The sequence below is a fragment of the Aplidium turbinatum genome, chromosome 2 (genome assembly GCF_918807975.1).
Source record: "Aplidium turbinatum chromosome 2, kaAplTurb1.1, whole genome shotgun sequence".
Lineage (NCBI taxonomy): Eukaryota > Metazoa > Chordata > Ascidiacea > Aplousobranchia > Polyclinidae > Aplidium > Aplidium turbinatum.
Genome location: NC_137473.1, coordinates 7,064,765 through 7,088,907, shown reverse-complemented (window position 1 = coordinate 7,088,907; position 24,143 = coordinate 7,064,765). Strand labels below are relative to the sequence as shown.

Below are 24,143 nucleotides of genomic sequence, written 5' to 3'. Positions count from 1 at the left end.
AGCCAGGAGTTTTGAAAGGGGGGGTTTAACAACCGGGGGGCGAAGCCCGACGGCGTTTTTGCCTAAGAGGACAGCCAGCGGCGGGGGGTCTGGGGAGTTTCCCCCAGAATTTTTTTAAAAATTACTTTGAATTTGGTGCATTCTGAGAGCATTTTCAACAAAAATGTGAGTATGAGTATTTCTGTAAAATGGTACTGTCAGGTGGCATAGCAAAACAAAAGAATAAGATCATGTTTTCTTCGGCATTTTTCGGAAATAAAGCCAAATCTCTATGTTTTCTCGTTGCTAATTCCTGGCTGAGATGTTTGAATGTTTGGTATTGGCAAAACTCGCTCTTTTAATGCAGTTTTGTTCAAAATTAGGCAAGTTTCTTTTAGACTGAAAGCATCATTCCCAAGCATGAAGAGACTGAAAGCATGATTCTCAATATCGTGACGTCACACGCGTGCCAAAGGAGGATTACCAACCAACACTGGCTTGCTTTTAAATTATAACGCTCTATGCCCTAGGAAATGGAAATCTGGTTTAATCTTGTGTCTGTTATCTCGTGCTCGTTTGGTGTGTTCTGATGATCAGTTGTTTCAGAAAGAAATCAAGAAATTAAAAAACATGTTTTATTTAAATGGATATCCTTATCACTTTTTCAATAGGCTAAAGTCTTAAACACCTTCAAGGCTGATGAACCAAAAGACACGCCTGAAGAAGTAGATTTTAGTTATTTCATTAATATACCCTACCTAGGAAAAGATTCAACAAGATTTGCGAAAAACCTAGCTAAACTTATAAAAAAGAAATTTTCATGTGACATTCATCCTGTGTATAAAACATTTAATGTGCACCAAGTCAAGTCAAGTCAAGTCAAGTCAATTTATTTTGTTTTAACAGCGCCATATATTAACAAATAATCAGAGTAAAATGTAATTGTCAAAACAATGCATTGTACAACTGTTGGTTAGATTATGGCGCAATCAGGATGGTAGCGAAAGACCATAAGCAGTCATCTAGTCAGCCACCACCCCATCACAGTAAATCTAACTACACATTCATACACACTAGTGTGCAGAGGCAGGCACACTACTTCATTGAATAAAAAGAGTTCGCCACTGAGATTGAAAAACAACTACTGTTGGTTTGAATCTGCATTCTCAGACTGAGTAAGCCGAGGATGAAGATTCAAACCAACGAGCAACGACCAAGAATTGACCAACCACCAATAATTAGTGATTGTGTGCTATAATAGGCTACAGCACTTGCGAAAGTTTTCCTGAAATAACGAGGAAAAACGTGGATACCACCACCGAATTGCACCACCAATATTTTCAATTGAAGTCGCCTACCCCCTTTGCTCTTTCTTCAAATGTTGTGTATAAATTTAGTCGTTTGCGTGACGCAAACCAGACATACATTGGTATGTCAACCAGACATTTGTTGACACGGGCCGGGGAGCACTTAAACCCAAACCTAACAACTAAAAGTGCAATTAAAGAGCACATCGCCTCTTGTGAAACGTGCACTGACAATGTCTCGATCGACCAATTTAAAATCATCTCTCGAGGCAGATCTGATTTTCAGACTAAGATCATGGAAGCCTTAAGAATCAAACGTAACAATCCATCTCTCAAACGGCAGTTATTCGCCTGTGGCTCATCATTCCTTTTGTGTGTGTTCTAATTGTTTTGTTCAATGCCTGTAGTCTACACCTCACGTGATCTGTTTCCCACTGCATAATTTATTCGCAATCATTCTCGTATCATTTGTTCAGTTTGTGCTACCAGCTCAGTGGCCGAGTGGTTTCGCCTTCGGCTCTGGTGCTGGTAGATCTGAGATCGATTCCAGGTCGGGTCAAACCGAAGACTTTAAAAACGGTACCGATTGTGTTCTATCCTGCATAACGCAGTGAGAATAAATCGGGTAATAATGTGATTACATCGTAAAACCTGATATACAATTAAACATGAGCCCTGTCGCTAAAAGACCTTAGCTGTTGTAGAGCGACAATAAATAAAACCATAACATTATTATTATTATTATTCAGTTTGTGCTTTCAGTCCAGAGTGTCGTTACAGTTACAGTGCATAGTCAAATTTATCTTACGATTTTTCATTTTATGTATTGCAGATTTAATTCCTGATGAGGACACTCATACGTGTCGAAAACGTTTGAGTTTATTTTATTTAATTATGTTATATTTTGTGTGAAATAAAGTATGCTAAACCCGCTAAAGTTACTATGTTTTATTTCTCTATGGTTCAACAAAGCAAACTCTCTACCAAAGCTTTATAAGCTAATAGGCTAAGTGGAAAAATTGGTCAGATAGGTTAATAACTTGTGTGCGCCATTTTAAGACAAGGATTGCTTTGATTTTGAACTACATTTGTTTTGATACAGTAGGCCTAGGACCAGTGGCGTACGCAGGGGGGGGGCATTGGGCCATGCCCCCCCCCCACACTTAAAAATGTTTTAGTAGTTAACGACGTAGATTAAGGCATTTAATATGTTTTGCATTGCTCTGTCAAAGCAATTACTGTAACAATGTTGTTTTATAGACTAAGCGAATACGAAATACATAGCCCAATCCACCTACCCCACCCCAGGTATGCCAATGTAGCATAGTGTTCTGTAAGCCTATTATAGTGATTAGTGAGAGAGAAATGGATAAAGTCTAAACTAGGGATATCAATGGCCAGTGGCATAGCCAAGGGGGGTTGGGCCTTGGGGGTTACAACCCCACTTTGGCACGCGTGTGACGTCACGATATTGAGAATGATGCTTTCAGTCTCTTTATGCTGTCTCTTTATGCTGTCTCTCTATGCTGTCTCTCAGTCTCTTTATATTGAGAATGATGCTTTCAGTCTCTTTTCTGGGGGAGGCACCCCAGACCCCCGCCGCTGGGTGTCGTCTTAAGAGAAAATGCCGTCGGGCTTCGCCCGCCGATCGTCGAAACCCCCCCCCTTTCAAAATTCTTGGCTACGCTACTCTCAATGGCCCCCCCCCCCCCCCTTGAGAAAATCCTGCGTACGCCACTGCCTAGGACTCTCGCGATGTGCGCTTGAGCAACACATTTCAGGACTATTCTCCATTCAGAGGCACCTGGTAGATGGAATAGCTGATAGACAACAAGAAGCGAACACTGCACTCTGCGTCAGTGGTTAAGGCCTCAGAAAGTACCGGTAGACTATGCAAAACTACCAAAACAACCTGCGATATGCGAGGTTTGGTCAGTAAACGAGAAAAGATTCAAAACCAAGTCCCTCGAATAAGCTATCTTCGAATAAGACGGCCTTAAAAGACAAAAGAACCTCCCCGTCGGGGAATCGAACCCCGGTCTCCCGCGTGACAGGCGGGGATACTCACCACTATACTAACGAGGACTACGCTTACACTCGTCAATTTTATGTGCTTTATCCCGTCAATAATGTATTGTAGATCAAGTTTCAAAGCAATGTTGCCAGATAAGCACTGTTACCACAGTTTAGTTTGTTTTTATTTCTGACCATCACAACGAAAAAAAAACAATATTTAAGTAACAGTAAGTTTGAAGCATGGGAGGCATTAATGTTGAACAATCGCTCTGCAATTTTTTTGTACGGGTGCCATTTTATCTGATCTTTGGTTTTACCCTGTTTAATTGTACTAATATTTGAGTTCACTTATTTCCAATGTAATTTTTTTGGTGAAATCTTTTTGAAGCCGTCATTCTAGAATCTAGAGTTTAGACTAGGGTTCCAAGATCTTAGATAAATTGAAGGTGTTGCGACCGTGCCAAATTTTTTTCAACTCAATAACTTACTTCGATCACAAGCACGTTGTAACGTTCGCGTTTTGTCGCTTCTACCTTTTTCTTGACCTTTGCTATGTTGACGTGTATTGTTTTGATATGATGGTCAGAAATAAAAAAAACAACTGAACTGAACAACAACTGATAAATTTATAATTTGTTAGCATTGGCAACTCTACTGCAAAGAGCACATCAAAAGTTCAAAACACTGAGCAAGAGCAGTGAGCACACAGGCTGGAGGCAATGGTAGATAGACATAGGAGACCATGGAAATACTGTATTTCAGTAATGTGACATAGAATTTGCAGCTTAGCATTATTAAGAGACAATTAAATTAGTGATGTAAGTTTAAAAATACATTTTGAAACAACAGACAAAAGTGTTTTTATCTCAATCATTTTCTTTTTCGTCATTAACGCGTCCGGGACGAAAAAGATACTAACAACAAAAATCAATATAGACCTACCAGCACGTTAACGAACGGGAAAAGGTAGAAAAACTTTGAAAGGTTTAAAACGTGCCTGAATGAAAAACTATGTAGTAGGCTATATATCAGTAGTTAGCACGGCCACAAAACCCAAAAAAACAAATAGCAAAAAATAAAACAAAAACAGAGAGAAGCACACATGTAGTAATGAATGACAGCCCAAAAGTGTTGTGGATTAAATTTGCCAGTTCTAATATTGATGTGGATGAGCAGTCATAATAATAATAGGATGGAGAAAGAAAACCGGACATAAAAGAAAGGCAGTGGCTATTTGACCGGCTCCGGTCTTTGAATTTGAAACACTATTTGACCGGTCATGACGTCACTATATCAGGGTTGAGAAAAACCCAGGTTTTTTTAAAAAAGCCCAACCCGCCCAGGTTTTAAAAAAACCCGGGTTTTTTTAGGTTTTATTGGTTTTTTTTAAAAAAAGATGCAAAAAAAGGTAGATTCATGCTTATTTCACCTCAAAACTACTTTTTACGAATGAAGTGTCTCACTCACAGTACATGCTTGCATAAATGCATAACTCAATAAAATAATGCACTAGGGCTGTTGTTGCTTGAATGTTGCATCATCCATTAATTTCAAGATCAAGTTGGATGTTGCAGGCCTCGAAATTTGTACTTTTTTCCGGCGGTCAAGCATGTCCTACCGGACTGGCCCTTTCAGCGGACATTTAATATCTCAACCGGACATTTTTTGCATACGTAGATTTTGCACAAAATTACACTACAGTATTGTGTAGTCGTGTTTGTAGAAGATTTTCTACAACAAAATAACTCTGCAATGGTTGATGGCTTAATTAACTGACCCTGAAGTATACTGGAGCAGATTGCTTGCAAATAAATCAGTGCGTTAATGACAGTCGTGTAATGACGCAGTAAACACAATTGAAAACAACAATCCAAATTTCCTCATTACAAAAGCAACTACGATCACTTATTCCGTGGTTTTTGCGTTATAGAATCGTTGTGCCAAGCGATTACTGCCGGCGCGGGGTTGTAAATCTCCAGCTCAGGACCGTCCAGACAAATGCGCATTAGTGACTCAATAGTGTTAGCCCTCAATAGTGTTAGTGTTAACTAATTAACACAATAGTGTTAGTCTAACACCCTCCCTTCTGTGCAGAAATTCTATTTCTATCAGTATCAGCGTGAATAAGGTCGCCACATTTGCCTGAGCACGTGCGGAACCCAGCTGAGACTTGCTTCTCTGTGACGTTTCTTTTTAACAAACGATCAATGTAACATAATAATCCTCATTGTCAAAATTAGAATACATATCCTGCCGAAAAGTTCAGACAACTTTATTTCAAGGCAACATTGCAAGGCGTTGAAATGATGTAAAAATGGCTACTTTTGCCATCAGCTCGTTAACCACGCCACTCTAATGTGATCTTTAAAGCAATTGCCTGTACTATTAATTGTTTCAGCTCCGTATTTGTTCGCGTTAAACAAACAATTGTAACAATTCAAATTTAAAATATATTTTTGATGCATTAGCTCTATTTTTGTCAAGAATTTTGCGGCGGTCATTTATGACCGACCAATGAGTCGGCTTCGGCAGACATTCGAGGTCATTCCGGAAGGTCATGTCCGCCATGACCGCCGGAATTTGGAGGCCTGATGTTGCATCATCCACTGATTTCTATACCAAGTTGATGCTATCGTGGTAAAAGTCACATTATTGCATCATTTGCTTTAGATTTGAAGGCAAGTATGGATGGATGGTCATTTTATTTTTGTTTGGATGCGAAACGCCGAAACATACATAAAACAAAAACTGACAGTGTGCATCCAATGAGAGAGTGCGAAAGACCGTAGCCCTGAAGGCGTAGGAGGTCGTCGAGTCTGCACTTTCTCATACAAATAGTTATACGAAAGTATTGCGTATTTAAAAATTGTAGCAAATTGACACAAAAAAGAAGAAGGAAGGAAGAACAGAAAAAAAACAAAAACAAATACAGATACTACAAAAAATGATAACAATTAACATAGTCAGGTAGTGGCATAGGCGTCATTTCAGGGGTGCGAAGGGTGCTTGAGCACCCCAAAATGAAAATCTGAGGTAACAACATAAATGCAAAAGCACCCCTGGGCCCTGGTTTGCATACAAAATACACCGATTCAAATGGAAATTTGCATTCCTAAATATCGTTTTTTTTTCTTTCTTGAAAGTCGTTTCACCAAAGCGCAATATTTTCAGTGTTTTACATTTGCGTGTGGCACGTAGCCTGGGTTTTTTTTTTTCGCTGAGACTTTTCGGTCATTTGTCCGAATTGACTTGAAAAAATTCGGTCAATTTTATTTATTTCGGTCATTTTTAGTCAGTTTTGGTCATAGTGAATTGACTATATATTTTTTTCGGACATTTTGCTAAAAAATCGGTCAATGACCGATAAATAAGCGAAAAAAAAAAAACAGCACGTAGCGCCACACATATCAAAGGCAGACATGATTGTACTATTGCGTAACAATTAAGCACAAACACGCGCACTGCGTCAAGAAGTGCCGTTCGAGAGAAAACAATTTGTCTGGCTCGAATAAAATTGCTGTTTTCTACTCAAACGTCTACAAAAACATTCGGCAAACGGCGTCAGATGCAATCGTTAGCCGTTTCCCTTCTTCATCATACCGAATGGCAGACTTGCTACGAGAGCTGCTTGAGCAGTGGTTCCCAACCTGGGGTTTGCGGACCCCTTGGGGGTCCGTGAGAAAGCATTTGGGGGTCCGTGATTACCTTGATGAATTTTGGGAAAAAAACTTTGTTCTATATGCACGGATGGAGCACCAGCTATGCTCAGGAACAAATTCGGATTTGTTGTTTAGTAAAAAACGAAGCTCCTCGCGTGGTTGTTACCCATTGCTTCTTGCACAGGTACGCCTTAGCAAAGCATCAAAAACTTTACTAGCAAGTCTCCAAGAAATTCTGACGAATTGCGTGAAAATCGTTAATTTCATCAAAAGCAGAGCTGTAGACCACCGTACTTTTAAAGCGCTCTGTCAAGAAGTAGGGTCAGATTACGGAGTACTTTTGTATCATTCTGAGGTACGTTGGTTATCTAGAGAAGTTTTAAAACGACTGCAGCTAAAAAATGAGGCATCAACTTTTTTAAAAGCAAAAGGAAGTTCCCTCTCAAAATTGTTCGAGAGTAAAAGTTTTCTATACGGCATGACCTACTTAGCCGATATTTTCGGTCATATTAACAATGTTAATCGTGGCATTCAAGGACCAGGTGTGACAATAATTGATGCAACTGAAAAAGTGTTTTTAGCCAAGTTGCCGGTTTGGAAACGCAGATTGGAAGCAGGTAATTAGCCTACGCTAACTTTCCAATGTTAGAAGATCTTATCTTGATGGATGAAACTCAAAGAGAATGCACTCTTTTGATCTCTATGAGAGAAAAATTTTGCGCACACTTGAAACCCTGCAAATCTCATTCCAACGTTATTTTAATTTGGAACACCTGCCGAACGAAGTTGAAACATGGATTCGAAATCCTTTTCTTTTTGACCTGAGCAACATTAGCGATGACGATCTCAGTAAAGATGACCTAATTGATTTGAGATCAAAAGAGTTAATACACATTGAGTTTCATTCAAAAACTGTGGAAGAATTTTGGTGCTCACAACTGCAAACCTACCCATTCTTGGCAAAGCAAGCGATTATTGTTTTGTTACCATTCAAAACCACTTAACATTTGCGAGGTAGGATTCTCAGCTCTTGTTACAATAAAAACTAAACATCGAAATCGACTGGACAGTGGACGTTCAAGATGACATGCGTGTTGCATTGTCAAAAACTCAACCGCAGTTCAGTTCTGGAAAGGCAACAACAGCCCTCTCATTAAATTTGCTTACGTTGAAAGTTTCGGCATGGCACTTTGGGTCACCTTAATATTCAAATAGCCTACTGCTGACATTTCTTGAACAATCCATTCATTTTCTTATTTGAGCAACTGTTTAACCTGATATTTGCTGCAGGAGTCACAGCGGCAATGCAATATGACACCGTCGCCTACAGTAGTTGAGTAGCATATTACAATAGTCAATAGTACTGTGATTGAACTGACACGCGTGAAAATAAATTTCTTTGCATTAGTCAATAGTATGTTAATTGAGTTTCAGGCAAAACTTAGGTAGGGGTCCGCAGAATTAATAATTTGTCTAAAGGGGTCCGTGACAACAAAAAGGTTGGGAACCACTGTGCTAGAGAATCCCACAATGAAAGAAGTCGATGTTACAAAAGTAAGCAAATTTTATGATGGTGACTGGGAACGCAAGGATTTGCTGCGTGAACGCAAACAATGGTTTGCTTGTTGCAAACGTGACGGTGATATTGTGACAGTGAATACGCTACGTCAGAAATTCATTGCACAGCCGTCAATGGTCGATATAATGCCAAATATATATGCAGCTTTGATAACTTACATTGTTATGCCGACTTCTTCCTGTGAAGCCGAACGTTCCTTTTCGTTATTACGACGCTTGAAGACCTACCTTCGCAGCACTTAAACGCAACAACGACTAAACAATTTGGCCGTTATAGGTAGTCATCACGAATTGGCGGAGAAATTAAACATGGAAGAACTTGTCACGGAGTTTGTTTCCAAGACAACAATCCGCAGAAACAAATTTGGATGTGATTAATTTATAGCAAGCCGCATTATAAAGCAGACGTGAACAAATTAAAGTCGAATATATTTCAATATTCAATGTAAGATCACTTTCGCCTCGCATGTAATACTTGTTTTCATTTCTATCTGATCGTTTGACATACCGCTGCAGTCTATTCCATTACACATACGACAAAATTATCTTTTATGTTGATTCGACGTTTCATGACATAGATTAAACATGGTTGAATTTACTATTAGATTGAGTCATTTGTTTTAACAGTTTCCATCGGTCAGGTTTTCAATTGATTAGCTTATATTGACAATTTTCATAAGATAACTTGGAGCACCCCTAATTTCGTCAAATTTTTTAAAAAAATTACGCTAATGGGTAGTGGATGTCGTTTTTATAGCTCTTGATTATTGAAGAAGTGTTTTTTGCACATTTTATTGAAAAATTTGAAGCCTTTTTTCATGTTTTTTTTTTCATATTTTGAGGTAAACTGTCCCATACCTTGATTCCCATGCATTTTAAACTTTTTTGAAATATATAATTGGGTATTTGCCTGTTTAGTATAAAGCGAATTGGAGCTTGAACGTCGGGTGTTATACGAATGGATAGCTGATACATGTGTCATTTTCCGTTCGTCATAAGAGGATGTATATAACCGTGTTTGTCGAACGACGCAAAAATGTAATGACGAACAGAAAATTGCCCAGAGAAATTCTCAAATTCCAGAAAATTAAAAACTCTAACTTTATTACTTAATTTTATTTTTTAATTTTCTTGAATTTAAGAATTTCTCTGGATAATTTTCCGTTCGTCATAAGAGGATGTGACCGTGTTTGCCGAACGACGCAAAAATGTAATGCGTCGTTCGGCAAACACGGTCACATCACCAGTCTTCGAAATTAGCATATTTTTACTTCTGCAAAAACGTTGCCGAGGCCAAAAGGCAAAAGTTGAAATTGCCTCGGCAATTGCTGTGAACGTTTATTACGAAAAAATTGTAGGCTACCACAACATGTAAAACGAGAAGCGAAAAATATACTAAAGTAGTCTATCAAGACCGCATTGTTTGATTTGTTGTGATGTAATAATACCAAAAGTAGCGATAAAGCGAGCAATGCGATACGCACGCTGTTACGATAATTCATGTTAAATAACTCACGGGGGCGGGGGGAAATATGTTAATTTTGGGTTTATTCAACGTTCGAGTCAGCACAAATCGATTTAATTTTCCCGACCGGTTGTATTGCGTAACAACAACGCCCAATAAGAAATTTACATTAGTTTTACATTAATTCGACATCTAGCGACGTTGAATTATCATAAACTAGCGTTAATTCCTCAACCAGGTGCCTGTAACAAATTAATAGCTCCCTGCGAGAAGATTGCCTCGATTTACGTTTACACTAACATAATTTCGGCACAATTGGAATACTGCGAGCAACACAAATACTGTTTGATAAAGAACTAGTCAGAATCGGAATCATCAGATGCTGCATCGGAGGATGAGGTTGTTTCGTCAATGCATAACATTAAAAGCAAATGATCGCCTACTTCTGCCTTTTGCAAGTTGAACGCGGCCTTGTTCACGCTGGCTCATTGGACCCAATGCCTATCAGTCGGCTGTTTTTCGGAAATTTGAAGTTCCCCTTCAATACGCTTCGTCGAATGCATCCTTCAAACCTTTCGCATTACGGTCCTCTGGTTCCTCGACAGATAGCACGTGACAGGTAGGTTTTCCCAAAGAACACGTCTTAATGACGAAAACTTCTTTTTTGTCCATAGTTTTGGCATTTGACGACCCATCATACAAAGTACTGAAATATTGCTTGCTTTTACTGTTTAAAGGCACAGTAACCTCGTCTTGCATTAATGCGTTGGATAAAAAATGAATCATTTATCTACAAGCCTTTATCAGTAGAGTATCCAATTCCCAAGTCAGCATTAAAAACGTTTTTTTCAAATTTATATAGTTCTTTGTAAAATTTGAAAGATTTATTGTTCAAAGCCAAGAAATGGGCCATTTGGAACTTTTTCATGAGTTGGTTACTACTTTTTTAACTGGGCCCCGTAGCTTTTCTAATTCCGATTTGTTTCCGTCATAAATTCTTTACAAATTTTGCAAAATACTACACTAACTTTTCCTTCGGTCCCCTCTGTTTCATAACCTATAGCAGGTAAATTCCACTTTTTAACTGTATCTTTCTTTACCATGATTTATATTGGCAATGACACTGGTAAAGAACAAGCATTCGATGAAACAATAACTTTTGCGTAACAATTAAGCCAGTATTTATAAGGTTGCAAACTTTTTTTATAATTCACATGAGCATTGTTAGAGCATTAAGTTGCACCTGTTGTTGTTATGCAATCAGACATGGACTTCTAAATAGTAGTATATTTAGAAGTCCATGAACCAGACATCTATCACAAACCGCAATTAACAAAGCTCACTCTAAAGGTTTAACCTATTACTTATATACATGTATTCGACATCTGTTGATGTTGTGTGGTTCGTTGTGAAAGCGACGCGATCGTTTCTGATACAGCTGGACGAGATAACGGAAGGCGAAGCGCGATAAGGAGTAACTGCTTACCATAATTTGACGTCTACTGGCATTGAATCAATGCAAATAGGGTGATATTTCTATGAAAGATTCAATTTTCCCAGCTGGGCACATGTCTAAGCGCCGGCGAAGTAGAAAGTAACCCAAATAAAAAGATCAAGCAATAGTAAGATTGAATCAACCTCCTAGTCTGGTGTGGTCTAAGAAAATTAAGGTTATTTTTGTAATCTTGTGGTCCTTACAAGCGCTCGTGTGGCCTCGGCATTTTTATTGCCAAAGCTAATGTGCCATTCATGCATCTGCCTCGGCAATCACCTCGGCAATTGCCGATTGCCGAGGCTAATTTCGAAGACTGCATCACATCCTCTTATGACAAACGGAAAATTACCCAGAGAAATTCTCACATTCTAGAAAATTAAAAAAGACATAAAAAATTGGGCTGCCGGGTACTCAAATTAAAAATTAACCACAAAAATGCAACAGCCTAACGATTGAGTCAATTCGGGTCAAAATTTAGTTAAAAATAAAAAATAAAAGAACGCTTCCGCGTAGTATCGAACTCATTCCCTCTGGAGCACCAGCCGGAGACTTATCCTACGCTTTACCGAATCAGTTGAACATAACTGCAGAATTTAGAACTTATATAGGCACTCTTCTCGTCTTTTGCTTTGAAAGAGAAAAGGAAAAAAATGCCTATATATAGTGACGTCATGACCAGTCAAATAGTGTTTCAGATTCAAACACCGGCGCCGGTCAAATAGCCACTGCCTAAAAGAAACCCATCCTCAGGCAAAAGCCCGTTTCGATGTGGCCCAGGAGAGCAGGTGTTGAGCTCTTTCTATGGTTAGACTGCACATCACACAGTAGCCTAAGACGATTGAGATTTGATATCCAGTTTAAGTTATTGTTTCTTGTCCTGGTGGGTGATGGAATGGATGGAATGAAATGATGATATCTGATGATCTAACTCAATTGAGGCTTAAGGGTTTGTCTTTTCCCAACATTCCACAAGGCCCAAGTTTGCAATAATAGACATCAACCTTCTTCTACTTTTTGTTTACCTCACTTGATTTTTTGAATTTTGGTAAAAATCTATACATACAGAAAATAGGTTATTCATATAATTATTGGAAAACATCTTGACTGGAAAATACTCACTCAAAAAATGTCACCAGGAAAATAGTTATTTAAAAACTTTTCCTCTCTAGAAAAATATCCTCTTTAATAAGTAGGCTAGTCAATGGGCCCACAGCATTTCAAGAATATTTTGTGTGTGGATATTTTTCAGTCGGAATATTTTCCATAGGCCTATTCTATGGATGTTTCCTGTCCTGTTTTCGTATATATATAATTGGCAGTGGCTATTCTCCTCTCGTCTTTTGCTTTGAAAGAGAACAAAAATACGTCATGACCGGTCAAATAGTGTTTCAGATTCAAAGACCGGAGCCGGTCGAATAGCCACTGCCTATATAATATACATTGATTTTATCCGATTGCTGATTTTCACTTAGCCATTGCGCTGTAAAAGTGATAAATCCAGAAGTTAAAGATAAAACACTGCATTAAAACATCAAAGTGGCTATTTTTACACACTTGTTGCCATGGTTACAATCATGTGTTGCCAGAGTTAGGATTAAAGTTAGGAAGGGTTAAGGTAAGGGTTAGAGTTAGGAATAATGTTAGGGTTTGGAGGATGCAATCTAGTTTGTACCCTGAACCCTGAACAGTTCGTACCCTGAAAAGATCGAGAGAAAAAATTAAAAAAAGCCGAAGTCACTGATCGCAGTTTTCGCAAATATTTTTTCGCTACCCACAGTTTCCGCTTACCCTAACTCTAACAATCGAGTAATCTATGCTCCCTAACCCTCGCTGATCGCAGTTTCTGCAAACATTTTCCTGCAGTTTCCGCTGACCTTTATCCTAATCATAGAGCAGTGGTTCTTAACCTTTACTAACCTGCCGAACCCTTACGCTAATCTGCAAGCTTTCGTTGAACCCCAAATTTTCCTGGGTCACAAAAACAAAAATCTACCATATTTAATAGTAACAAGCCACATCTTTGTATCAATGAGACTTCTGTTATTGTTTTTCTGAGACCAATAGTGAGATTCAAGGCTTTGTCTCGGAAACAGTCATTCTCATATCATTTTTGCATGCAAGCCGGTTTCGTTTTTGTGCTTTAACATCCACCAGAATACTATAGATTATAGAAAGCGCATGCTCGCATAAATAAGTGGTTACGAATAGCATGAGAACTTCAAGGGCAACTTTTCTAATAAGAGGATAACTTTCCATTTGCTTCCACCAAAACGTTTGAAGATTTGTTCTGTTGAAGTTTCTGTTTTGCACCTCGCTTTCTTGTATATATACAATTTTGGTAAAGAGGTCACTTTCTTCAACCACAGACATATACAACCAAGCAACCACACGGCATTTAACATAATCCATTAAAATTGAACATAAACTATAAGCTACAAACGTTTTCGACCATACACACGTTAGCCCTTATGAAGTAACAAAAAATTAACGGCTTATCATATCTACAATGAAAATGAATAACTGATCTAAATAGGTTGCACCCGGGTTTTGATCTTTGCCCAGGACTAAAAAAAATTAACTAATCTAACATGGTAATATTTTTTCTATGGATGCAACCTAGTTCGTACCATGAACAGTTCGGACCATCAGTTCGTACCTTGAAAAGGTCAAGAAAAAATTTTAAAAAAAGCCGAAATCGCTGATTGCAGTTTCCGCAATCCGCAATCATTTTAAAATTTTCCCCCTGAAAAGATCGAAAGAAAAAATAGCTCAAAACCGAAGTCGCTGATCGCAGTTTCCGCAAACATTTTTCCGCAGTTTCCGCTAACTCTAACCATAGAGTAATCTATGCTCTAACCCTAACCCTCGCTGATCGCAGTTTCCGCAAAAAAATGTCTGCGGTTTCTGTTAACCCTCACTCTAATTCTACCCATAGAGTAATCTATGCTCTAACCCTCGCTGATCGCAGTTTCCGCAAACATTTTTCCGCAGTTTCCGCAAACATTTTTCCGCAGTTTCCGCAAACATTTTTCCACAGTTTTCGCTAACCTTTACCCTAACCATAGAGTAATCTATGCTTTAACCCTCGCTGATCGCAGTTTCCGCAAACATTTTTCCACAGTTTCCGCTAACTGCAGTTTCCACTTACCCTAACTCTAAGCATAGAGTAATCTATGCTCTAACCCTCGCTAATCGCAGTTTCCGCAAACATTTTTTTGCAGTTTCCGCTCACCCTAACTCTCGAGTTTGTTTCAAATTGTTTGAGGAAACTCCGATCAGCGACTTCGGCTTTGTGCTATTAAACTGCGATCAGCGACTTCGGCTTTTTTAAATTTTTTTTTCGATCTTTTCAGGGTACGAACTGACTGTACGAATGGTTCAAGGTACGAACTAGGTTGCACCCTTTTTCTATTACTTATTTAATCATTTATTTATTAGTTATTTGCAACAGACAGGAATATCTATATTCAAATCACATACAAAAAAAAAGAAAAATACAAAAACTAAAGGCATAGGCTACAGTAGTATACAAACTGCTGTGGCATAGAAGCATTTGAAATGAAATTACAAGCTCATTTTGTTCATACAACCAACCAGTAAAATTTACGGTTAGCAAATGATGACCGTTGATATCTTTGTGCCAGTATTTGTAGCTTCTTTCTTGTTAAGTTAGCCTGTTGTTAAATAGGATAGTTGTAATAATATTGATATACATATAGTTTTTAATTTATTTTGTAGAACATTTTGTCAAGTACGATATTGAAGATTATTGACTCAGAAGCCGTATATTAGTTTTTTATCAGGTACAATATTTAAAATCACCATGCCATCCAAAAAAGCAAAAGCAAAAGTATCGCAAGCTGATTTAAGAAAAATGATGAAGGATATGAAAAATAAACAAGGCAGAGAATCAACAAATGGAAGCATGACTACTAAAACTCAAAGCAGTGCAGTTGTATCTTCAATGAAAAGACCTTTGATCGCTGGAATAAATTTGAAACAAAATCATGAACCTAAACGTGTTAAAATTGATTCTGCAACTTCCGACACTATAAAAGCTGCTACAATCAAAGCAGTTTCTTTACAACCTCCTCAAAACAACACTTCAATACTTAAAAACAAAAGTGAAGTTTCCAAAAAACGTCCTTATGCAAATGCTGTGGAAATTGTAAATGAACCTGCAAAACCTACACCAGCTAAACTGCAAAAAGTTAAACCTGTCAAAAATCGAACTCCTGCCACCCCACTTGTATCTGGGTCTTATAGTGATTCAGAATCTTCTGATGAAGAAAAACCACCTGCTATTCCAGCAGCTTCTGACAGCAATGCTTCAGCAGCAGGGACCAGTAAAGCTGTTGCTGAGAATAAACCAAACACACAAACTTCTTTACCTGCTGGGTTCTTTGACGATCCTGAAACTGATGCTAAAATGCGAGGGGTAGAAACACCTGCTGATAAAATGGATCGTGAATGGGAAAGTTTCCAACGAGCAGTGCAGCATGAAACGGGACAATCAGAACAAATTATTGATGAAGAGCAAGAGACTGGTCATCTCGACAGAGAAATTGATGAAATTGATTCTCAAATCCAATATTATCATTTAGTGGACAAACTTTGTGATAAAAAAGACAATACTTTAAGTAAAAGTAAACATGTAGTGCCAAATAAAAAAACTCGATCAAAGGATGGTGATTCTGAGAGTAGTTCTGATGATGATGACTATCTGCTGGATTGGAGAGAAAAAGATGCTTTTTCCTAATTTTGTTTTTGCTCTGATATAATTTTATAATATTTTAAACGTTCATCAAATTGTGCAGTCTGGTAACACTGATTTACAAAAAAGAATTTTTTTCTGCGGTTTGGACTTTAAAAACTGGCTTGGGGTAATTTTGGGGTGCTGAATCCGAATCTGAAGTGAAATTTTTCCTGCTGCATCAAATTTTTCAGATATGATATATATGGTAAGAAAAATGCTTTATTTTTGCCAAAGGTGGAAAATTTGGCAATGCAATTGGACAAAGAGTTGGTTAGTTATACTTTTAGTTTTCCTTTTAGTTTGTCAGAACTGCTTTGTTAATAATGTTGCTACTAAAACAAATAAATATCCAAATTGTAGATGTGGAACGTGGGTGTATTTCAGCTATTCTTGCACCCCATGACGTGGATTTCTGCATATAACACAATGCAATAAACGCAACATCAAATCTTCCACTTCAAGCAAAAGTAACAAATTGTTGTATATATCATAATCATATCTTAAAAACCTGACATGATAGCATATATCAGAAGCTGGATTCGGATTCAGCACCCCAAAATTACTCTAAATCAGTTTTCAAAGTTCATACCGGAAAAATCGTGTAGACCAGTGCTATTTTTTGAGCTTTAGATTGTTGAATTTATGCTTGTCAGACAGCTGTTGTGGTATGAAGAATTTCGATGCTATTTTGATATTTTCATAGAAATATTTATGATCATTTATAATCATAATGATCATTATTGTAAACACATTATACACTTGATTGGTTATAACTACGTGCGAGGCCTGCTGAAAAATAATTTTGTCAAAGTTAAGTTAAAGAATTTTTTAAACCAAAACAATTACCGGTATATTTTGTTTAAACAGCTTTCAATACCGGAAATATTTTGTTCTATAGTACCATAAACATTCGACAGCCTGTTTTAGACCAACATAAAACTACCCTGGTGATAATACTGCGTGGTGGAGATAGCACAACATTAATCTGAAGAGTACGGGCCGTTCCATTAACATGCGAAAATATTCTTTGAATATAAAACATGTGAAAGTTTCGTCTGTCTGCATGATTAAGTCAGTTTGCCTAATTCATCACTGGTCTTGGTGGTATTAAATTTGACAAATTATTTTACTGTACAACAAATTCATTAATGAACATAATGAACTATTGTTTTATGCATAACAGTTCGAAATTATAGTGATAATGATCTTTATTTTTCCAAAAAAAAGTTTCAGTCTACGATTATATGAATAGTGTTAGGCCGAATTGACTTGAACTTCACTAAGCATGAGATAACACCAATTCTTCACAACAGCTGGATCAATAACTTAACATGGCTTGAGCAGAGACAAAAGCTTGCTGCTTATGTTAGTTTTTTTTAGTTTTTAATGTGGTTTACTTGTATAATCATTAAACAAGCCAGTTGAAATGATCCTTACTACGCAAATGTATCATCCTAATACATTTGTGCTGAATTGTTAGCAGCAAAAAGTACTAACCTGGTACAGTATTAAAATGCTTCCACAAAAAAATGTGATACACGGCTTGCTTTGACATAAATTCCGCCTGGTAAATATTTCCCGGTAAAAAAATTAAAAACGATTTACTGTGGGAAATAATTATCGAGGATATTTTCACCCATTACTGTTTTGTCAGAGGTGGGCATTCGCTTCTTTAAAAGTAGCGCGCGCTACCGCTACTTCTCCCACTACTTTTCTCTTAAACTTGACACAGCACTTTGTGACGTCAAGATGATCTCAAAAACGAATGATGTCATTCGTTTGCACTGCTATCGGTCATTTGAACGTTGTTATATAAACACGTTCTAGGTGATATTTAATTATTTATTGTTACGCATCTTTCAAAAACACGAGTAATCGAGCATTTCAAAACGCAAATCTCTGAGTCTTGTCCGCTTTGGCTTCGGCACGTCTTTTCCAACCGACAAAAGTCTTTCCACTGCAGCACTGGAAGGAATGGCGAATGGGAATGTTGTATTTGTTGAACATACGTTTTAAATTGGCAGTGGGAAAGCTCAAGGACTTGCTTCTGTCTTAAAAAAACGTCCTCCAGCATTGAAGTTTGTTTCCGTATCGACGTTTCTTATGATAGAACCAACTCATCAAAAATATCATCCTCGCAGTCGTTACAAGTTTTGGTGTCACTTGTCGGTATCAACGTGGCTTGATGTTTCCAGCAATAGTCGAATGATTTCTGCTTTGATTTTTTCACGCATTGTTGCCATAAAAATCTCCAAAAACGAGTCGTTTTTTTCAAACTTTAAATTGGAAAGTCGTTTTACAAATACCAAAAAAGTGCCCACCTTTACTGTTTGTTATGAAGACCACTTACAAACTATTTAATTTACTCCCAAAGTAATGCAGCAATAATATCATACAGTATGATATGTCGTTATCATAAAAGGCACCACGTTTTAGTGTTAGAATTAAAAAAATCTTTAGTGAGCCAGTGATACTCGACAGTAATTCTACTAATGTGGTAACATAATCAATGTTACTTTGGTAGTAGAATGATGTTCAAACTTTTTTTATCATTATCTAACTGCTAGCATAAAAGTTATATTGCTGTGGTCAGTTTGGCGTATTTGTAGAACTGCTATTGGGTTGATTTATACAATTTGCAGGTACGTGAGTACATTGATACTGTATAATCATACGCCTTTTTCTCCTAAAGCTGTTGTAGATTTATGTTTTTATGTCATGAAACGTTTGACAGGAATCTATGACGCTATTGTGCAAGCTGTGTTGTAGGCTAATACCTGCGGAATGGCCCGTTTTGGAGAATCCGATTCGGAGAAATTCCAAGTAGGAGACAGCCTTTTTGGAGAAAACCGATTTTGTGACTTCTTAAATCCAGCGACTGCTTCTGTTTATTTAGAGAATTTGTAGGGATCATTTGGTAAGCGGTTTTTGTGTTTGCCTTCCTATACTCATGCAAACGAGAAAGTTATTGTTTCAGTGAGGTACGGTAGATGTAAATTAGCTGATACCTTGCAGGTATAGGCTGTAGCGTTATCTAACAACGATATCGAGCTTATCTAGCAACTTTAGTTGAGACATTTTCGCTGAGACTTTATTTGATTAACCTCTATTAAAAGCTAATTTCTTTGAACAAACAGATGCCACAATTGCCACAGTGAGATTTTAGAAATCTCCGAAAAAGGCTGTCTCCGAATTGGGATTCCCCGAATAGTAGCAGACTGTAATTCCTGGGTGGAAACAAGTCATTTGTGTTTTTTTATGTCATCGTACCAAAGTTTATCATGCTTGAAAGATCTCATCAACTCTGCATGTTCTACAGCCAGCCACCAGTGAACATTGCTTCTGCCCTATTTCAAGAGCTCAGCAGTTGGTTAATGGTTATTGCTTGTATCAGGGGGAAGTTTTCACGATTTTTTTGAAACTCCGCCATACTTTGACAACGAAAGCATCGCTTATATCGCAACCTAGTAACCAAATATCATTATTTCAATTCTTGCTTTTGGCAAGAATTGTTTTTATATTGTTATTTCTTTGCCAATATAATTTTGAAATGTCGTTGCTGATGCGTGAATACAAGGTTTATATTTTCAGGGTTTAGTTATTATTATATTTATTTAATTCTCAGTATGAATTCGCTGTTTCTTGGCAAAGTTTTGTCTACAAGAACTTTTGCAATGAGAAATTGTTTCAGCGCAGCAAGGTTTTATTCTATCTGCCCCAATCCAGTTATCTGTGGCACCACTCCCAGTGCCCTTTTCCAGAGTAAGCTGCAATCTTCAGAAAAGAATCTTGTGTACAGAATTGACATCTGTCGAAAGTTTTCTGATGAAACACGCGTTACGGACACCGATTGTGAGAACAAAGACAATGGCAAGGCCGAAACACACGAACAACAGACGTTAGGTGAAATACCACCGTCAACACACTACCAGCTTGTATTCACATGCACAGTTTGTAATGAAAGAACTATGAAGCAAATATCAAAGAAAGCTTACCACCATGGTGTGGTTATCGTCCGTTGTCCCAAATGCACTAACAACCACATTATAGCAGACAATTTGAATTGGTTTAGTGACCTCAAAGGTAAAAAGAACATTGAAGAAATAATGGCTGCAAAAGGGGAAAAAGTTATCAAAATTACAAATGCGACAGAAGATGTGATGTTAGAACCAAGCTAAATGGAGGTAGAGTACCCGATGCTTGGTCATGGTCAACTGTTTTTTTTTTGTAATTTTGTTGCACTTTGACGTGTTCATAATGTGTATTACTGCACAAGATTTTAGCAATCTGTATAAATGGACTAAAAGCAACTTTTCTCAAGATGTTGTTTGTTTGTTATAATCATCATCCGTTCAGTGGATTTCGACTCTCAGTCACTCTGTAAATCTCCCGCCACAGCTATCGATTCCTCCCAACCTCCTTCAGCTCTTCCATGCCCATCCCACTGTCATTCAGCACTGTATCAAGCCATCACGTTTTGGGACGGCCGTTTCCTCTTCCTCCGTTGACCAAACCAAGCATGTTGTCTTTTTCTAGTGATGTGGCCTAAATATGAAAGTTGGTTCTACTTGGTGTTTCCAGGTTCTAAGGAAATACCCAGTTGAATTTGGTCCAAAATTTGTTGCTTTTTGCTGTCCACGAAACACGCAGCATCCTTCTCCAACACCATGATTCGAAAGCGTCAATCTTTTTTCTGCCTGTTTATCATAAAATTTATTGATTGAGAGAACGTTATCCTTGGATTAAAAGATTACTTAATTGCTTAATCCTGGTAGTTTCGCATACTTGTAGAGGCTTTGGGTCATTGGCGCAGGCCTGGCCACCGAGATTGACAGAGTTTCTTGTTGTGTGTTGAATAGACCGATCCATCGCCTAGCAACGCTCAGCCAATCAGAGCGAAGGAGAGCAAGCTATCTTTCCAAGCCCACTATCTAGCATTGCTTTTATGCAGTTTCCGTCACATTTATGCTGTGATTTTTTAGAAGTAGAATTTTCTTCTGCGGTACTTGCAGGTTTGACAGCAAGTACCTATTTGAGATGTCTTAAAAAACTTAAAATCGTAAACCTGCTGCAAATAGTGCTTTCTAAGACACAGTTTAACTGGGTTGTTAGAGCCATGCAGTGTTATCAATGGTTTGAATAGTTGATCATATTTTTATAGAAGAAGTTATATAGCCTGGATGGTGTGCTGTGCTGCAACTGCTACGTTGTTTGTTTGATTTGTTACAATTCACTGGAGTGAAAAATTAATCTATAGGCCAAATCTTTTAAATGAAACCCACTTTTTAGCCTGCAAAGAGTCAAAAGTGGCTGATTTTCCAAAGATAATTTCAAACAATTTTCTTTGCATTCTTTGTATTTAATGGCACTTGTGGCGTTTTGCATCAAAAAATCAAACAGGGTTTTGAATTGCACGTGACTTAAACCAGTACAATATGCAAACAATTCACTAACAGGAGAATTTAAAATGGATCTCGCACTAATAAATTACCCTTCTTGCAATTGTTGCAAAAGAAGAGATTGTGATTCATGTTGCATTTTTACAGCACAAAGTTCTTCTTTCAAAGCTTGATTTTCAGTTATCAGCTTACATGATGCATTATTGCATTGCATAATAATGATGCAATGAACAGTGAATGAGATGACTATGTAGGCTACAAAAGAAGCAAAAAAGTATTTCAAAAGCACAAAACATTAGCCTAGTAGGTTATAATTATCCATGACATCTCATTTAGTCATTTTGCAATGGGTTGGGCTATGGTTTATTTCTTGATTTGCAGTGTTGTACGTTGACGGCGTCAACTTTTTGTTGACGCTGAGGCTAGCGCCGTCAATTTATTTTTCAGTTGACGGAAGTGATAGCGCCGTCAACTATTTTGCCGATTTTAAGCGTCAACCGCTATGCGTCATTTTTTTTCATGGAAAATCTCGTTACACAATAAGAGTTTCACAATGTATTCTGGCCAACGCTACTCATCCGAAATGCCGGCTTTTGCGTTGGTTGGAATGGCTCCCTGGAATACACGCGGAAGAAGTTCGCCAAATGGTGATCAGTGATCACACATGTATTGAGAACGAGGGATCAGAGACAGAAAGCGAAAAATCCATGAATGGCATCGCGGACGTTGAAGATACTTTATTTCAAGAGCTTTATGCCCCTGAAAAGAGCGATATTGGTGCAGTGGACCTCGCTAAAATATTTATACATGCTAAACTATCACAGCACGCTTGGAACAGTGATACCTTTTCGAGTAGCCTAAACGTTTTCAACTTGTTTTTGAAATACAACACACCAATACCAACCAGCGCTGCTATGGAACGCATGTTTTCACTTGGAAAGGACAATACGCGTCCCAAACGCAGCAGATTGTCAGACAAACGTTTTGAAATGCTTGTTTTTCTGCAAGGAAATAACTAATAAGCAGGGCCCGCAAAAGTCAATAAAGTCAAAATTTTTTAAGGACTTCGTTTATCCACAATCAAAGAATAAAGTTGTTTTCAGCACCTAAGGGACTGTTTCTAAGAAGTTTATAGGTCAAAATAAAGTCAAAATTGATAATAAAGTCGAAATTTGTCAAATTATGGCTTTTAACAAACTTAATTCTGTGTTTCTAGAAAGTAATTTTTGTCAAAATCCTCGTAGAAGCATTGCAAATCAGGAACTGCGACACAATTAAACCATATTAACCCATAAAAGCAGGAATATGTCACAATGACCACGGATCAGCAGTAACTTTTATCGCAAATTGTCCTTTGTTTATTCATTGTTACGTCGTTATATAATTTTTATGAAACACTCCCTCTTCACAAATATGGTCTTTTCGAAGATCAACAGTTTTGATTTTAGGAATAGCCTAGCCTAATGACATTCCGTAGTACAAAAATGCCTAAGCAAGCTAAATCGTCTTCTGTCTTCAGCAAAAGTTAGATTTGTGGAGATTTTCCTATCGCTATAAAACACAACGAACTTTTTATAATCCATAAAACACCTTGACTTTTCGACAAAGTATTACGTTTGGGTCTGAAATCGACACATCATTATGTTTTGGTAAGTGGTATCAATTCAAGAAAGAACTGTACCCTCTATAAATAAGCAATTTCGTTAGTTCAAAATAAAGTCAAAATTTGATAAAAATAAAGTCAAAAATTTTTTTTTTAGGCTGGGTCAAATTAAAATGGCCCTACTAATAAGTTAAGTAGCTAATTACAATACAGTCTCAAAACATAATAGGCCTACCTGCTCTTTATTTATAGCTATTGTTAGTCTAAACTTGGTTGAGATATTTCCATTTTATAAGACGCTGGCAAAAAATAGCGCTAGAAATTAGCGCTGACGCTGTCAATTTCTTTAAGAGCTTACGCAGTACTTTACGCCGTCAAGTTTTTAGGCAATTCGCGCTGACGCCGTCAATATATTTCAATGACGCGTACAACACTGTTGATTTGTATGAATTAATTAGGCTACTGGTAGCTTACGGTAGGCTACTAGGCTACCATTGGTATTATATGTTTCAGTTCATTTTTTTTATCTTATGCAACCATTGAATTTAAACAACCATAGTTTACAGGCTATGCTATTCATTGCAGAATGACAACATGAATCACAATCTCTTCTTTTGCTACAATTGCAAGAAGGGTCATTTTTTAGTGTAAGATCCATTTTAAATTCTCCTGTTAGTGAATTGTTTGCATATTAGGCCTATACTGGTTTAAGTCACGTGCAATTTAAAACCCTGTTTGATTTTTTGATGTAAAATGCCACAAATGCCATTAAATACCAAGAATGCAAAGAAAAATGTTTGAAATTGTCTTTGGAAAATCAGCCACTTTTGACTCTTTGCAGGCTAAGAAGTGGGTTTTATTTAAAAGATTTGGCCTATAGATTAAT

The 24,143-nt window shown here is 37.5% G+C and overlaps 1 protein-coding gene and 1 non-coding gene across 2 annotated transcripts; one reads left to right on the top strand and one right to left on the bottom strand.

The window, feature by feature from the left end:
• Positions 1 to 3,299: 3,299 nt before the first annotated feature.
• Positions 3,300 to 3,371, bottom strand: Trnad-guc (transfer RNA aspartic acid (anticodon GUC)). The gene has a single exon. It is a non-coding gene; the product is annotated as a tRNA-Asp (tRNA).
• Positions 3,372 to 15,322: 11,951 nt separating this feature from the next.
• LOC145787153 (uncharacterized) lies at positions 15,323 to 19,846 on the top strand. The gene has a single exon (XM_082598885.1). It carries the CDS (start codon positions 15,323 to 15,325, stop codon positions 16,256 to 16,258), a length of 936 nt encoding a protein of 311 aa, XP_082455011.1. The 3' UTR covers positions 16,259 to 19,846.
• The last annotated feature ends 4,297 nt before the right edge of the window (positions 19,847 to 24,143 follow it).